The sequence below is a fragment of the Ixodes scapularis genome, unplaced genomic scaffold (assembly GCF_016920785.2).
Source record: "Ixodes scapularis isolate PalLabHiFi unplaced genomic scaffold, ASM1692078v2 PGA_scaffold0__279_contigs__length_252992795, whole genome shotgun sequence".
NCBI classification, from domain to species: domain Eukaryota; kingdom Metazoa; phylum Arthropoda; class Arachnida; order Ixodida; family Ixodidae; genus Ixodes; species Ixodes scapularis.
The window spans coordinates 112,268,659-112,287,296 of record NW_024609835.1 but is presented as its reverse complement, the minus strand read 5'-3'; the positions used below and the strand labels follow the sequence as shown (position 1 = coordinate 112,287,296).

The window sequence follows — 18,638 nt, the reverse complement described above, 5'->3', positions numbered from 1 at the left end:
TGCTGCGGCGAAATGAGATCGGGCGCAGGCTGAAATTGTGATCGTGTGCTATTTCACGTTGGAAGATATTGACAACTTGTTCTTCGTTTGCAAATCTCAGGTTGTTCTGCTGGCGTACACAGGCGGACATTAACCGGGGGGTGAAAGATCATTAAGTCCAAGCACATCAAAGACCACGAAACTCTCCTTGCTATTTCTATGTTTATGACACATTCTCACCAATATTTTTCCCATTGTGAACTCGTGAACGGAAAAAATGTATCACTGGTTGATTACGCGCACGCAGTGGCGCTACGTCCAATCAGCAGCCGTGAACGCTCTCGCTCTCACCTTGACCAAGATCGGACCTCTGGTGACGGTTATTAAATATGACGTCTGAAAGACCGTAGTCTAATCTAATTTTCCCATAAAGTTTCCTGAATTTTAGGTATGACATAAGGAGAATGTGTGCCAAAGTGGTAGGAGATAGGGAATAACGCATTTGAATATTTAGAAGAAAACAAAAATGAGGGAAAGAGAGTGGTTAGGAGAGCCGAAAGTGTGTGCTCCCTGAAACTGAGGGAAAGGAGGAGCCGAGAAAGCGCGGGGACGTCAGAACGCCCAGCTCGGGTTGGAAGGATTAGCGGCTAGACCTAACGCCTTTGTCTCCGCTGCACTCTTCAAACGCGTTAAGACACAAAACGAAGGCGTCCGGCGTTTGGCTCTCGCATTTCAACGCGTCATTGGAACCAGAGCTCGGCGTTCTGACTTCCCCGCGCTCTTTCGTTTCCTCCTCTTCCTCAGTTTCTCGTCGCATAATGGAGTGCGCAAAAGGAGACGGAGTAAAGACACCGGGAAGGGGGGGGGGGGGGGGGGGGGGGGCACAAGTTTAGGCTTACGCTCGAGACCATGTGGCTGTAAAAAAGGCAGATAAGTGCAAACAATATTTTTTTTTTTAAATGCGTCAGATATGTCATATTTTTATCGAGGAAAATATTATTGTGATCCGCGTGACCCACGCTGCAGAACAAAAAGCACAAGGAAAATGTAAGTTACAGAGAGGTGCACTATGAATACCGCATTTTTGATCGAATAATCGACGTAAAAGTTCTTATAAAGGTATCTTGAGGCCAGTTCACTTGGTTCGAAACTGAAGACGCGGACATAGTCAATAAAAATCTGATTGCGATTCAGGTGCCCGAAGTAGGGCACATCAACGCGAATAAAATAGGTTAACATGTATAAGCGTGACTGTTTACACTTTAAGGCAGTCAAACCCCATTGCACAAAGAAAAAAATGGGCAGTCCTGTGTTCATTTAGAGTACAGTCAGAGGGTTAGCTGCGACACCTGACCCCCCGAGTCACGTGACCCCCCCCCCCCGAGGCCACGTGACCCCCCGAGTCACGTGACCCCCTCCCCCCGAGGCCACGTAAACCCCCCGAGGTCACGTGAACCCCCCGAGTCACGTGAACCCCCCGACGTCACGTGACACCCCCCAGGTCACGTGACCCCCCCCCCCCCCGAGGTCACGTGACCCCCAAAGTCACATGACTCCCCCGAGGTCACGTGACCCCTCCCCCGAGAATACGTGACCCTCAGTACCCTTCCCTCCTCCTCCTCAAGAGCTGCGCTCTATTTCGGCATTACAGGGAGTTGCAAACGGCTTTCATTTTTTTAGGTGAGCATAATCACCTCTGTAATCTAGCCGACTTTCCCAAATAACCAAACTAAGCATTGTTTTACAGCGATAGGTGTTATAGGATCTACCCGAGTTGTTGATGTTGTAATTGCTGATACTGTAGTCGGCGTAGTAGGGCTAATGAACAAAAAGTAAGGGAGCAAACGAGCTGGTGTAAATTGCACATGGTTGAAAAAACCCTGAGACTGCGGGGATATTATCCTTGTATTTAGTCAAAGGTTACATTGGTGGAAAGTGGCACTCTTTGGGGTTCTCACCCTCTCCCCCTTTTTTTTTCTTTTGTATCGAATTGCCTATAAAACCAGATTTCAGGAAATAAAAATTTCAACTGTGTTAGAGACTTTTTAGTGTTGTGTCGTTTACCCGCAGTCTCGGAGTTTTTTCAACCATGTAGTTGGGCGTACGGTGTCCGTCGTCGATGTCGTCGAATTCTGGACAAGATCGCACGCCGCGCGTGGGATAAGATCTAGGGTCCGCTGCGTTTGAAACAGGTGTGTTAACACTAAGCTACGTCACAAATTTGAGGTACGTTACAGATATGACTAGGCTGCCTCATATCCTTCTGCTTAGGACACGGTGCAGCTTAGGACACGGTGTTTAAAGGTATCTCGAGGACAGTTCACTTGGTTCGAAACTGAAGACGCGGACATAGTTAACAAAAATCTGATTGCGATTCAGGTGCCCGAAGCAGGGCAAATCAACGCGAATAAAATAGGTTAACATGTACAAGCGTAACTGTTTACGCTTCTAGTCTTCCGGCAGTCAAACCCGATTGCACAGAAAGAAAAATGGGCAGTCCTGTGTTAATTTAGAGTACAGTCACAGGGATAGCTGCGACAGGTCACGGCGAAGTTGTTGGGCATCAGCGTTGCGTTCACGCACCGTGGTGGGGTGCGTGTACAAAAGCGTTCGAAACAAAATGAACTTCTAACCATTTCCTTGCGAACACATTTTTTTGTTATTTTGTTTTGTTCCGGAGCGCGTGAAAGCGGCTCCCGGTACGAGTTCTTGGCATTTTTGTTATCGTTTATTTTATTTTTATCTTACTAGAGAGCGCGCACACTCGATATCGGCATCACCTTAAATATACATCTTGCAGCGTGTCCTAAGCAGAAGGATACGAGGCAGCCTAGTCAAGACGGTAATGTAACTCAAATTTGTGGCGTAGCTTATTTTTAACACACCCGTTTCACACGCAACGGACCCTTGATCTTATCCCACGGGCGGCATGCGATCTTTTCAAGAATTCGACAACATCGACGACGGACACCGTACGCCCTACTACGCCGACTACAGTATCAGCAATTACAACATCAACAACTCGGGTAGAGCCTATAACACCTATCGCTGTAAAACAATGCTTAGTTTGGTTAGTTGGGAAAGTCGGCTAGATTACAGAGGTGATTATACTCACCTAAAAAAATGAAAGCTGTTTACAACTCCCTGTAACGCCGAATTAGAGCGCAGCTCTTGAGGAGGAGGAGGGAAGGGTACTGAGGGTCACGTGTTCTCGGGGGAGGGGTCACGTGACGCCGGGGGGAGTCATGCGACCTGGGGGGTCACGTGACCCGGGGGAGGAGTCACGTCGGGGGGTCACGTGACCTCGGGAGGGGGTCACGTGACCTCGGGGGGGTCGCGTGACCTCAAGGGGAGGGTCACGTGACCCCCTCCCCAAGGTCCTCCTGAGGTCCTCCTGAAGGAACCCGAGGTTCTCCTTAGGTTCTCCCGAAGGAACCCGAGGTCCTCCCGAAGGAACCCGAGGTTTTCCCGAAAAAACCCGAGGTCCTCCGAGGTCCTCCCCAAAGAACCCGAGGTCCTCTTGAAGGAACCCGAGGTTCTTCGGACGTCCTCCCGATCGGGAGGACCTCGGGTTCCTTCGGGAAATTTACCCATTATGCACCGCGCGGTTACGCCGACGCCGCTCAAGCCGGAAAGGGGCGCCTAAGAGCTGCGCTCTAAAAAAGTGAAAGGCGTTTACTCCCTGTAACACCGAATCAGAGTGTAGCTCTTGAGGAGGAGGAGGGAAGGGCACTGAGGGGAGGCTATACACCTCCTTCTCCTCCTCCTCCCCTCACTCTTCAATCTCCTCCGGGGGGGTGACCTGACCTCGAGGGGGGGGGGAAATGGAGGGAGGGGGGTCACGTGATCTCGGGAAGGGGGGGGGGGGTAACGTGACCTTGGGAAGGGGGGTCACGTGACCCCCTCTCCTCGAGATCACCGAAGGTACCCGAGGTCCACCCGAGGTCCTTCCGAAAAAACCCGAGGTCCTCCCGAAGGAACCCGAGGTCCACCCGAGGTGCCCCCGAAGAAACCCAAGGTCCTCTCGAGGTCCTAACGAAGGAACCCGAGGTTCTCCCGAGGTCCTCCCGAAGGAGCCCGAGGTCCTTTGGGAGGATCTCGTGTTCCTTCGGGAAAATTTACTCATAATGCACCGCGCGGTTACGCCGACGGCCACGGCGACGCCGCTCAAGCCAGAAACGGGCGCCTAAGAGCTGCGCTCTAAAAATACACATCCTCGAACGCTGTTAATGTTATTAACGTGTTAGCGATATATCATTGATTGTCATGCGTTCGTCTTTCGGACTGATTGGTCAAGATGAGAACAGCCGGGAGGTATTTCAATAACCCTCCCTCAGCGCGGCCTTTCAACTTTTGATAACACTTCATCGTCTCGTGAGCTTCGACCGTACAGGCACAGCGAAAACACTGTGCGCGCTGGAGGTCGGGCGTTCGAAAGAGACGCCCTGCCGTTCTCATTTTGTCGGTGACTATGCGGAGAGAAACTGAAAGTGAGGAAAAGATGGGAGCGTGAGGCGGCGTCAGAGGTTGTCGAAGCTTTGATTGGTGGTATTGTGGGTAGACGCAAAAACTAGCTGTCTTTGTCCCTACCCGCTGTCTCCCTCCAATAAAAGCGAGCCAAATTGTCGTCTACTCCCCCCGCAGGGTCTGGCGTTCGATCGCCAAACGCTGAACGCCATATCCTGGGAGAGGAGCAGACGACGCTTTGGCTCGCTCTGGTTGGAGTAGACAGCAGCTAGCCTTTCCGTCTACCCACTATCCTTCCAATCAGAGCTCGGCGCTCTGAAGTTAACGCACGCTCTGATCTCCTCCTTTCCCTCAGTTGCGCACCGTATAGTCTTCTGTCCGTTTATCGGACTGTTTGGCCTTATGCCGGGTTTAGCGACGCCTTCTGTGCATATTCTCGCGCGCACAGTTGAACAGGTCAAGGCGCAGCCAGACACAAGGATTCCTCGTCTCACTGTCGTCCTCGTCGACGGGGTAGTACTTCCGCTGGGTGGCCCTGGCCGCCGCCGAGGAGGACGCGGATGACGAGCTGGCTGCAGGGGGACTGCGTGCGTGCACCAGCTGCGCGGCCGGAGCGTGGTCTGCGGGCAGCGAGGACCTCGTGCTGGGGCGCAAGCAGCACGTGTAGAGCAGGCTGTTGCCACAGCGGCCCGCCGACGTGCCCCCGGACAGCAGACAGAGCAGCACGAAGGTGCACCGGTCGTCGCCGCCGTACGAGCACGAGCCTTGCCGATTCGAGTAGCCAGACTCGGAGTCTGTCTCACGATCTGCATATACGAACAAGGAGAGAGCATGTCATCATGTGCTTCGCAGCTCTCTTTAAAGCCACTTAATCTGTTTGTCTTGCAAGTAGCATTAACTACGCCAATTCACAAGACCCGTGTATCGCACGGCCCTCGGAAGCAAGTGGTGGCGCAGAACTGAAACGAGTGAGCGGCCCTTGAAAGTGAATGGCGGCGGCGCACTCACTGTTGGCACGTGTCTTATGCGTTTGCATGACAATGGTTAACAGTAAGAAACGCCAAGCATGAATGTTATCAAGGAACTTTGGCTTTTAGTTTCTCAAGTGCCTTCATACACACACGCAATTTTGCTCGAGGGGTGCATCTCAACCATTTTTCCACCCAATTGTTTTTTAATGTCGTTTGAAGTGCGTGCAATTCGGTGTGACTCATATGGAGCGCGTTGCCTTGGCTAATGCTTAGACGCCATTTTGCCGCATAAGTCACGTACTGAGTGCACGAGCGCGTCACGCGCTGGCCCACTCAGTGCAACAAAACATGTCTTCACCTTGAGACAGACAGATATGTAGACACCCTATAAGTCTCTCTGATGTCCCCCACAGCTTACTGGGCGAACCGAGAAGTAGTTGGACCGGTGGACTATAGGTGGACGTGTGTGCAAGCGCACCATAGCCCGGAGCACGTGGAGCGAAAGCTCGCGCTGCAGAAGCCAGGGATCCTGGGTTCAGTCTTCACCCCTGCCCGTTTCGAGCCGGCTGAACATCCTACCCGCGTGTGGTGGTGTAGCACTACTTTGCGATGCACGTTAAAGACCTCAAGCTAGGTGTGGTCCTGCAGCGGCTAAGTTTCTCATCTACAGAGAGGACACAAGACGCCCAAAGGGGTTGGCTGATTTCCCGATGTCTAAACATACACAAAACACAATTACTTTTAAACGAGTTTGCTATCCGCAGGTGACAGACAGCTATCACAGTGCTTGAGACAACCAGAAGTTGCGCAAGTTCCCTAGAAGGAAGAAGCACAAGCACACAGATTTTATCAAGTATTACGGTCATTTGTTACCATGTTCTCTTGCGTAAACTTGGTGGTCGGTCGTCCTCTGGCCTGCTAATTTGTTCCGCTGAAGTGGGGCACAGATCTTTTTCAAACAATTGCTTAGTAACTTTTGCATTTTCTTACAGCCTTCACAAGGACCCTCAAGTGCTGTTCGTAAAAGCTTGTTTTTTTATGGCATATTGTTTGTTTGGTTTTCTGCAACAATACTGACCTGTTCTAGATGGCAAGTCGTCCTAGTAAGCACGTAGCAATAAAAATACACGAGCACTATTTTCTTGGTGTGGGGGGAGGGGAAGGGGGAGGGAGGGAGGGGGAGGTAAAGGGGAGGGGAGGCATTCTCGGGCGCCGATTACCTCTTTAAAATTTAGCCAATGGAAATAATTAATTGTGTGGAGATTCTGAACGTTACGATTATTGCTCTTAGTAGGCGCGAATTGTGCATTATATAATATTTGATAAAAAACGTGAAATCTTTTGGTGTAAGGACCGACGGTGCCCCCTGGTGTCTGATTCAAGGCGCTGCTAGAGGGGCGTGTCACGATGTTTGTTTAGAGTTTCGATAAGGAAAAGGCCCGCCCATTAGTGTAATTTTGGGTTTGTTAGGATGCATAGAGCGCGTAGATTGAGTTGTCGCTATAAATAGACGATCTCAGAATCCACTTGAGTGCACCTTTCAGGGCCGGTTGCACCAACGTCGCTTAGCGCAAAGCGGAGCTTAGCCGGGAACTTAAGCTTAGTTTCGGTTTCGTTCGGTTGCACCAAACTCGCTTATCGCTAAACCTAGCACTAAACTACGCTTAACTTAAGCGCCCAACATTGGGCGCTTTGCTTCTGGTTGTTTCTTAATCCTGGATTAAAAACATGGCGGCTGGTTTGTCACGGTCGACGCGGTGGACGAAATTGGTTGTGCAAAGTGTTTTAGGCTACATCAGCGTGAAAGTTTCGACAAAATGACTTTCGATTGTGACAAGGATGCAAAATATTGTCGCGTGAAGTGTTTATCGACCCCTGTTTTCAAGTTGGCTCTCCACTTTCAGGGCGTGTTAGCCCTAACCGAGAAACGTACGGACCTGTGGGGCTCACGTCTGTATTCCCGTTGATTCTTCTGTCAACGAGTTTATTCGTATGTACTTACTAATTTTCGCATAGCTGTAACGTATTGTTATTTACCACCTTGTTTATCTACACTTGCAGCGCGTATCCTTCAATCTGATCAGCGCGTTGAGTAGTGGCAGTACATGATCTCGGCGATCAGCTGATTGTCGACACCTCTGCCGTTTGCATTAGATTGCGGCGCTTTTAAGTAATAAAACAACGAAAATTTAATTTCTTTCGTTTTCTGAGTTTTGAGACCATCTTCAGTGAATTTTCCTTATCTCGCGAGTAGAATCTTGGCTTCAGAAAACTGTATCGTTCCATAACTGTAACTTTTTTGGTGACCGCATTTTTTTTTTTATATACTTTGCTTTATATCTTTCATTCGTTTCCCGAGAACGAGATACTGTTGTTTCCGAGTTGTGCTCTGTGATGGTGTTTTCCCTTTACTTTTGTCGTTTTTTGTCATTGTGACGATGGTTGAGACCATATACCGGAACACGTTTTCAATAAAATTCAGTTGAAAGTTGCGCCTTGTTGTGTCCTCCGTAACTTTTTTGGTGATCGCGATTTTTTAGGAATATTTTGCTTTATATCTTTCATTCGTGGCGATGACAAATCGTAACGACTACTATGTTAGATTCGTGCATTGCTGTATCGGGGCAGGCTGGGGCAGGGGATGCGAAGAGACGACCGTTCTTATCAACACAATGTGATGTACTAGTGGGAGTTTTTTTTTTTTTTTTTTTTTCTGAACTCGGCAGTGTGAAACTGAAGTCCGTTTGAGGCTGCAGCGGATGTTCAACGACGGTACAGTGCAGTTCTGTCACCTTGCTGATAGCAACGAGTACCGTCGATGCAAGGTCTCGTGACCTGACCTCTCGACGACTTCTATTCGACGATTTCCGGGCATTTTCGCAGCTGCCGTGGCGAGTTCGTCACTGTTTTGAACTTCATCGGTCTCAGGCTTGACTTGGTTTTAGTAGTCATCTTACCTGCCTACTTATATCCATGATGTTTTGTCTTCAGCGATGTAGCGAGTAGAGTGTCCTTCTCGCGTTCGGTGAGATTTGGGGCCCCCGATGGCTCCTTCGCCTCCAAATGTGAGCACGAAAACTACTACCCCTGTCAAAATATCCTGTCATCAACCGATATTAAACACACAATCACAGATGTAAGGAGCATTCGTGTTTATTTGAAGCTTTGACTTCTGTTATTGAAAGTTAAACGAAAAAATGATTGAATTTGGCGACTTTTAATTTGTTACTCACCGAAGAAATACAGCGAAAAGCAGACGCCGACGACAACTTTGTTTTGTTTACATCACGTGATTCCTCTCCGCCAATCGTATTCGTCGCTCTGAGCGTTCCCTAGTTTGCTCTGTTTGTCCCTAGATTCCCTACGCAAATCCAGCGTTTAGCTAGGGGCACGTCTGTAAAGCCGGCTTAACGTTGGTGCAACCGGAATTTAAACCCGTGCTTACCTAAGCTCGGTTTAGGGCGCTAAGCCGGCTTAGGAAAGTGCCGCTTTGGGTTAAGGTAAGCGGCGTTGGTGCAACCGGCCCTCAGTAATTTTCTGCGTTGCACCTACGTCAAATCTCCGACGCTACCCCTTTTTTATTTTGGCTTTGCGCACAGGTTGGCCTCGGTGGCCCACTCACGTGCTGGGATGTAGAGGTGTATCTGGGGGTCGGCGAGGTGCAGGCAGGCTGTCAGGAGCAGGACTGGCCACCAGGAGGACTCCCGCAGCATGGCGCCTCGCCAGACCTGCGCCGCCCCGGCCCCTCTGCAACGATCACGCAGACAAAAAAGGGCACTATGAAATGACACCTTCTTCGTACGCTAGAATCTCAACTGACGAATCACGGACAATACGCTATGATTGTCTTCTAAATCACACAACTGAAAATCGGCGATATAACTATCCAATTTTCCATTTATGAGGGTTTGCGTTTGATCAGCTTTTCCAAGATTTTTTTAAAGTCCGACCTACAGAACCGTCTTCTACCTGGGAAAAAACCGGTTTCCAGTTTCCTTCTCTCCGTTCCCACTCGCCCACTTTTCCCCTCTTCTCCACACAGGAGCGGATCCCTGAACTACTCCCCGTACAGAGGAGGAGGGTCTCCCTCTTTCTCAAATGGAATGGAGGAATTGAGGGAGAGTTTCTTTCGTTCTGCTTGTTGATCGGCCTTTAAGAAACCGCGTGCGTGGTGCGTCACCGAAAAAAAAAACAAAGAAAAAAAAAACAACAACTAGTGTTTCGGGGATAACGCCCAAACCATCGCTACAGAAAACTCGCCCTAAAAGTGGTCTCCTTTATACTCAAGTGGATGTCTCAGGGACACCAGTCTTTGTTTTAATCCTGCGCAGGATATTAGGGAGTTTTAGAACGCTTCGGGGCCCCCAGCAGGTTGGGGTCAGCGAGGATACCCTCTGCTGACGTGCAGTACGACGCTCTAATTTGCTTGGGTTACCCAGAGCGTTCGGGCCTCCATTTTTAGAATGTTCTATGCGAAACGCAAGTTCGTCTGCATCTGTATTTTTTTTCTCTTTTTGCAGGGGTTGTGGTTACTTTAGAACACCGAGCTATGATCGGCTCTGGTTGAAGATAGTTGGTAGACCTCAATACAGCTTGCTTTAGGGTTTACCCACTATCCTTCAATCAGAGCCATTTCGAGCTCGACGTTCTGGCATCACCAGAACCCCTGCAAAAGAAGCAGACGAACTTGAGCTCTGCATTGAAAGCGCCACTGAAAGTATCATCAATCAGCCTCGGCAGTCTTGGCCACTGCAGCGTGAGAGGAGCGCTAGCAGGTCGTGTTTTGGTGGAACGATATTAGAATCAGGAGCTTTTACGGCCACTTGAAAGCACGCTTTGAACTGCACACCCGGAGGGGTATTCGGTCTTCGAAAGCGATTTTAGCGACGATTTAAGCTGCAATCCACTGGAGAGTTCTAGCAAATCGTTTTCGAATTTTCGATTCCTCTCCCACCGCGCGCTTGAAAGCGTGCTTCGAGGTGCATCGTACTGTCTCGTGTTATGCACGCTAGGAACCCGAGGCTAGCAAATTATTTCACCTACAGCGGAGACAATAGGCGCCCCTTGGGGCTGAATAACTTTCCACTGTCTAAACAAAGAGTGTTGTACGCTTTACCGAAAAGAAGTAACGAAATACGTTTCTTGTTACTTGCAAATAAAAAGGAAGTGTTACCCACTTATGTTACCTCTAAATAAAAAAAACGCATTCCCGTCACCGATAAAAAGTAACGCAGGTTACTTTTGCGTTATTTTTATAAATCAGGAATTAATACATTTTACTCTTTTTACTTTACAGGTATGCTTAAGCTTTATATTTCAAGAAACATGTCCATCCAGAAACAACATACTTATATCTGTTACGGTTCCACCTAAATACTGGCGAAAAACGCAAAAAAAACCTCTAAAAATTATATGGCTTGGTGCCTAGAAACTAGTGATGCAACGCTATCGATAAATTGACTATCGATACTATCGATAGTTTTTCCAAAACTCTTGATAGTGTCACAGAACTATCGATAGTCGACTATCGATAGTACTATCGATAGTTTTTTGATAGTCGACTATCGATAGTCGACCATCGATAGCTTTTCGATAGTCGACTATCGATAGTACTATCGATAGTTTTTTGATAGTCGACTATCGATAGTACTATCCAAAGCTTTTCGATAGTCGACTATCGATAGTCTTTCGATAGTCGATTGTCGATAGTACTATCGGTAGTTTTTCGATAGTCGACTATCGATAGTACTATCCAAAGCTTTTCGATAGTCGACTATCGATAGTCTTTCGATAGTCGATTGTCGATAGTACTATCGGTAGTTTTTCGATAGTCGACTATCGATAGTACTATCCAAAGCTTTTCGATAGTCGACTATCGATAGTCTTTCGATAGTCGATTGTCGATAGTACTATCGGTAGTTTTTTGATAGTCGACTATCGGTAGTACTATCCAAAGCTTTTCGATAGTCGACTATCGATAGTCTTTCGATAGTCGATTGTCGATAGTACTATCGGTAGTTTTTTGATAGTCGACTATCGATAGTACTATCCAAAGCTTTTCGATAGTCGACTATCGATAGTCTTTCGATAGTCGATTGTCGATAGTACTATCGGTAGTTTTTCGATAGTCGACTATCGATAGTACTATCCAAAGCTTTTCGATAGTCGACTATCGATAGTCTTTCGATAGTCGATTGTCGATAGTACTATCGGTAGTTTTTTGATAGTCGACTATCGGTAGTACTATCCAAAGCTTTTCGATAGTCGACTATCGATAGTCTTTCGATAGTCGATTGTCGATAGTACTATCGGTAGTTTTTTGATAGTCGACTATCGATAGTACTATCCAAAGCTTTTCGATAGTCGACTATCGATAGTCTTTCGATTGTCGATAGTACTATCGGTAGTTTTTTGATAGTCGACTATCGATAGTACTATCCAAAGCTTTTCGATAGTCGACTATCGATAGTCTTTCGATAGTCGATTGTCGATAGTACTATCGGTAGTTTTTTGATAGTCGACTATCGATAGTACTATCCAAAGCTTTTCGATAGTCGACTATCGATAGTCTTTCGATAGTCGATTGTCGATAGTACTATCGGTAGTTTTTCGATAGTCGACTATCGATAGTACTATCCAAAGCTTTTCGATAGTCGACTATCGATAGTCTTTCGATTGTCGATAGTACTATCGGTAGTTTTTCGATAGTCGACTATCGATAGTACTATCCAAAGCTTTTCGATAGTCGACTATCGATAGTCTTTCGATAGTCGATTGTCGATAGTACTATCGGTAGTTTTTCGATAGTCGACTATCGATAGTACTATCCAAAGCTTTTCGATAGTCGACTATCGATAGTCTTTCGATAGTCGATTGTCGATAGTACTATCGGTAGTTTTTCGATAGTCGACTATCGATAGTACTATCCAAAGCTTTTCGATAGTCGACTATCGATAGTCTTTCGATAGTCGATTGTCGATAGTACTATCGGTAGTTTTTTGATAGTCGACTATCGGTAGTACTATCCAAAGCTTTTCGATAGTCGACTATCGATAGTCTTTCGATAGTCGATTGTCGATAGTACTATCGGTAGTTTTTTGATAGTCGACTATCGATAGTACTATCCAAAGCTTTTCGATAGTCGACTATCGATAGTCTTTCGATTGTCGATAGTACTATCGGTAGTTTTTTGATAGTCGACTATCGATAGTACTATCCAAAGCTTTTCGATAGTCGACTATCGATAGTCTTTCGATAGTCGATTGTCGATAGTACTATCGGTAGTTTTTTGATAGTCGACTATCGATAGTACTATCCAAAGCTTTTCGATAGTCGACTATCGATAGTCTTTCGATAGTCGATTGTCGATAGTACTATCGGTAGTTTTTCGATAGTCGACTATCGATAGTACTATCCAAAGCTTTTCGATAGTCGACTATCGATAGTCTTTCGATAGTCGATTGTCGATAGTACTATCGGTAGTTTTTTTTACCATCGAGAGTCAAATTTCTGGCAATTATCGACACTATCGATAGTACTATCGATAGTTTTGCGCCACTAGTTTGTAGATGTATTCGCGTGCGGAGCGAATGCAGTTGCCGCACCGCCGCTCGCCTCCCGTCCTCCTCTCTTCGCTCAAACAGCCGTCTTCGTCATCACTGAAAGCTGAACCAAAGTTGGGAGTGCTTGTGCTAGTTAGTGTCCCGTTTAAAAAAAAAAAAAAAAAATGCGAGGAGAAGAGAAGAGGGAGCGACGCAAACTGCTAGTATCGCGAAACTATCGCTAGTAAACCGTCGCCACTACAATCGATAGGTTTACGATAGTTGACGGTTGATAGTCTTTCAATAGTCGATTAACAATAATGTTCCGATAGTCGACTATCGATAGTACTATCCAAAGCTTTCCGATAGTCGACTATCAATAGTTTTTCGATAGTCGACTATCGATGGTGCTATCGATAGTACTATCGATAGTTCTGCACCACTACTAGAAACACGAAAAAAATTGAAGTGTAATTTTTGAACTCTTGGGAAGAATATGTAACGAGTAACGTAAGTACGTTACCCGTTGACGTTTTAAAAATGCGACGAATACGTTACTACGTTACCGCAAAGAGTAACGCGTAACTGGTAACGCGGTTACTTGTAACGCACACCACTAATAGCGCAACGCCGATAAACATACAACGAAAGAATTGCCTCACTTCAAATTGGCTGCTATGCAAAGTGAACAATTTGTTAATTCACGTGATTGCTAACAAAGTGAACAATTTGTTAATTCACGTGATTTCAAGCACGTGAATAAAATATTTCAAAGTGCAGCAGTAGGGATTGCACGACGGAACTCCAGTGCCAATAATAAACCCTGGAGAAGGGGAACAAAGGCGTGAACGAACAAACACAAATCTTTCCGTCGTGCACCCGTTACCTATAGTTGTGTTTGGAAATTTGTGTATATCTTTTGATTCCTTGGTTACCCGTTTCCAGGGTTTATTATTGTCATTATTGTCCAGCTCGCTTGCACCTTTGCACTAATTGTATTGTAAACTCCAGTGCTGTGTTTTTGTACGTCGGAACGGGCAGGGGTGGGGCTTAAACCCCAAAATGAAACGTTGGGCTTTGCAACACAAGCTTTCGCTCTCCGTGCTCTGAGCTTGAGTGCGCTAACAAACACACGCTTGATCATTTTTCGATTTTCAATAGAAAATAAGCAAACATTATGAACAGAAAGTGATACCGTGAGGTACATTGCTGCCGTGTCACGAAGTTGGCGTTTCTTTTCTTTGTTTCGTTTCTGTTGAAGAATCTGCTTTATATCTTGTCCGCCATGTATTGCGGTTTTTGCTCATTTTGCAAATGTCATATGTTATACGAATTATTTAGTTATTTTTGGGGAATTGAAGTTCGGGAAGGAAATATTGGCAGCAACCTTTCTCTCCAAAGTAGTATATTACATGGAATGTAGTATCTAAGTTGCGATCGTTTAAAATTATTTAGAATACATTCAACTGTCCTTTTAAGGAGTCGAGAATAACCTTCATTAAAAAAGAAGGCAAATTAAAAAAGGTAAAGAAAGACACAGCTGTTGTTTTTGTAATCCAAACAGAATATAAGCCACGGCTGTAAAATTGGCCTTATTATACGACTGCGATCCCCACAATCCACATGATCTCTCGATTTGCCAAAACGTTCAGAGTCTAGGACCCATACTTAAAGATCCAGACCTTGTATGAACCAGAATGTCCGGGGCTGGTGGGAGCGCCAAATGAGCCTGGTGGACTTTTCACGCTCGTACTCTTCGCGTGAGTAGTCTTTAAAATACTAGTTTTCTCCTGATATGTTTGTGTATACGTGTGGTAAACATATTTATGCTTAGATATTTCCCTTATCATTTTGCTTTTCTGTTTCCAAGTTCTTTTTTCTTTTCTTCGGGCTTGGGTGGAAAAAGGGGGGGGGGGGGGCGCAGGAACCTCTGTCTTTAACCTTTTTGAGGTTAATGAAACGCAGGACAAGCTGCAGCATTGTTTTCGGTCCTTAGTTTCTCTCTCCTTATCGAACCCCAGGTAAAACCGAAAGTATAAGTGCAACGAATACACAAATTTCGTGACCTCTAAGTCTGTGCGGCGAGCACTCGCTCTTTGTGAGCTCTGTACTGCTACGATAATATGCAGGTGATGCTTTTGTTTTATTGCCACGGAGACATTAAATGCATCCAGTGAGGACAAAGCCATGCGACCATGTTCGAAACTTGTTCAAAACGAAGAGAGGAGCGATGCCTTGTGTTTTGTAAGAAACAACACACCTCTTTAAGACTACAGATGTTGCCAAGCTTAGGCGATGTCCTCTTCTCTTAGATGTGACACTCAGTGTGCAAGGCATTCTCAAATACTGCTAAACCGTAAAAAAAAAAAAAAATAATTAAGACGTATAAATAAGCCAATGACCGGAGTCTAATGAAACGCTGCACAAACGCGTTTTAGGCGGTGAATTTATTATACTAAAATTTCGCGAGTGTACGTTTCTGGTGAAAAATTCAGAAAGAGAAAAACTTGTTATTTTTATGCACAGGGAAAAAAACGAGCTGTCTGGTCGATGCTGGTACTCACAGATAGTACCACAGACGTTTAGATCTGCTGGATAGCTGCCTTGGGGTTTCATCTTAAAGAGGCTAGCAAAGTTTTGTTTTATATGATGCCATTCATAAGTCGCAGCGAAAGCCAGGCAGTTTGGTTCTGTTTAGTTTTGTTTGCAAAGAAAGAACACGTTTTTCTTTTCTAGCATTTTCCCCTGAAAACTTTCACTCTTGAAATTTGAGTATAAACAATGCACAACCTAAATAAACCTTTGCGAAAAGTTGAATTGTACTGGGCTTATTGGCCGATTTATACTGCATTTTTATGACTGAACAGCTCTGGAGAACACACTGTAAATACTTATTGACAGCCGCGCGTTCCATCTAGGCCCACAGTTCACAAGCAGTGATTGACAGGTTAGAATCGACAAGGTTTCACTTGAGAGCACTGACAGCCAGATTGCCACGCTTTTCTTTCCAACGTATACACCACGCTGCATGTGCTTTGGCACTCTGCTGCCGTTCCCTAGCAAGACGAATCGCGAAAATATAAATAGCGAAAGAAATATGCACTTCGGTGACGCGCGCCTTAACAAAGGTTCTACTGGAACGCGCGCTCGTCAAAGGTCTGTTGGGGTCGTAGCTGCCACTAGGACGTCGAGCGCCACGTATAGTGTTGTATCAGAATAGCATCGCGATAGCTTCCCTCGAAAGAGATCCAGCCAGTGCCGTTGTTCAGCCCTCGTGTGACCACTGGCCTGACCTATAATGGTGCTCTTCCGCATCGATTGTCGCACAGACTCCTCTCGCCATTAGTGCCCGAGGCGGTGTCTTCCCTTGACGGCCTGCTCTGAAGAAACCGGCTTCGTTGTCGCGCCACACTCTCCTAATGGTTCAGGATGAATCTGTCATTTTATTATCTCTACGGCACTTGCACTATTAAGATTGCAAAAGATATCATCATTGGGGTCGTTTTTTGTTTTGTTTTTTCTACCAGAATAATTTTTTTTTATGATTCGTTTTTTACCCGGCCCCAAGATCCACTCACCGCCAGCTCAGATCCGCTCGCGAATTCGCAAGTGTAGACGCAACGTTATTAGGTGTGATAGCACAACTATGTTTAGCGCTTGGTCTTATGGGTTTTATGCTTCTTCACTAGTAGCCTAAATGGCATGAATAGACTTGCTACGTAAGAAATAAGATATAGGAACTGCTCTCATGAAGATTATGTTTGGACAAATATGTTACTTCAGGCAAATGCTACTTGGAATCGTGTGTCAAAAAAAAAGCAGCAAGTTTTTTTTGTTATGTTTTTGCAGGAAACCTTAATGATTTAAAGGTCAAAGGTTTTGTGACTCAATAACTATTGGCCGAGTCCAAGTCCCACTAGAGCGACAAGCAAAAACACTGCCATGCGCCTCAAACGCGTGCCGCTTGCAGGAGGGGATAAGTGTGGCACGCTTGCAATCATTTGGTGCCCGTGAAGTAAGCACGAGTGGCCGCAAGTTTAGCAAAGATACCTTCGCGTGCACGCTGCACGTGTTTGAGGTCAGTCGGTGTCGGCTGTTTCTGTTTGGCGCTCTCGACCGTACATAATAATAATAATAAATCTTTATTTTACGTGCCCACGAACAACTTTAGAGCCTAAGATGTGGTGCACACAAAGAAAATTAAAACACAGCACTATATTAAATATTAAATACTTGCCACAATGAAAATATAAACAGATAACAGAAACTGAAAGAGTATACAGAACCCGCCTTACAATAGGTAATTCAAGGATTCACTAATTCACTAGGTAATTCACTTTCGCACATAAAACATAAACTGGTTTGAACAAAGGAAAATCTCAAGATGGGTCTTATTAAATGCTAATTGGATTCTCGATAAAGAAGACACAGATGACATACAAGATGGGTAAAAGGTTAGCACATTCCTACTGACCCTTGACGGAACATGAAAGTCTATGAAACGCAACAGATCAATTGAATTCACTTCTCCGTGTACAACTTTGTGAAGAAATATAAAATCTCTGTATTGCCTCCGCACAGCAAGCTTGTGCAACGCAAATCGGACAAGTAACGTTTCATAATGGTAAAAATATTTCATTCCAATATAACGGTCATACAAAATTCTAATCATTCGTTTTTGTATATTTTCTTTTGAAAGAGCCTGAGATAACGTTAATGAATTCCAAATGATTGAGCCAAATTCTAATCTTGTGTGCTCACTAATGTCTTAAACAAGTGCAGTAAACAACAGGGCGTAGAAGACTGGCGACACAACCGTGAAATCATTCCCAACACACTCAGTGCAGCATTAACGGTTATAGACACGTGATTATTAAAGGATAGTGAACTATCGATGAATACACCAAGATCGTTGATAAAAGGAACCCGAGGAATCGGGGCCCCTCCCAAATTATATAAAAAATAAAGTATGTCACACTTTCTGGATAACACAATTGATTTAGTTTTCTTGGGGTTAAGTGACAAGCGGTTTTTGGCACACCATTCAGAAACACGTTCTTTGTCAGCCTGGAGACGGGAGCAATCAGATAGTGACCTCACACTTACAAAAAGCTTAACATCATCGGCAAACAAAAGAATTTTTGCATCTGTAATACGGGAAGCAAGATCATTTATGAACGAAAGGAATAAAAGTGGTCCCAGGATGGATCCCTGGGGTACACCAGAACTTGAAATAAACTCGTCAGAGTAGCTATCAGAAATGCGAACAGAGTTTCGACGACCAATAAGATACGTGGAAAACCACGCGCAAAGATACGGGCTGATACCATGCAAGGCAAGCTTCTGTAGCAGTAAATTATGACATACACAATCGAACGCTTTCGACATGTCAAAATTAATTGCATCTACCTGTCCCGTACTTGACACCACTGGTGCAGAGTAACTTAAAACGAGCATAAATTTGACTCAACTGACCTACTCTTCAAGAAACCGTGTTGAGATGCAGATATCATTGGGCTAAGGTAAAAGTAAACAGGTTTATATATTACTTTTTCAAAAACTTTTGCAAAAGTACATAACAATGACACAGGACGGTAATCATTAACCAATGTGGAATCACCGTTTTTAAATATAGGAACAACTACAGACACTTTCCAAAGGTCGGGAAAGTGTCCTTGTG

General features: G+C 45.5%; 1 protein-coding gene across 1 annotated transcript in view; it reads right to left on the bottom strand.

Moving 5' to 3' along the window:
* The window catches only part of LOC8051713 (serine protease 30), a 170,255-nt gene that overhangs the window by 17,919 nt on the left and 133,698 nt on the right, over positions 1–18,638 (bottom strand). The window contains exons 2-3 of the mRNA XM_029990635.3: positions 9,040–9,164; positions 4,941–5,252 (exon numbers count right to left, since the gene is read on the bottom strand). Coding sequence (XP_029846495.1) covers positions 4,941–5,252; positions 9,040–9,130 — 403 coding nt within the window. The 5' untranslated portion in view covers positions 9,131–9,164. The remainder of the gene's footprint in view (positions 1–4,940; positions 5,253–9,039; positions 9,165–18,638) is intronic.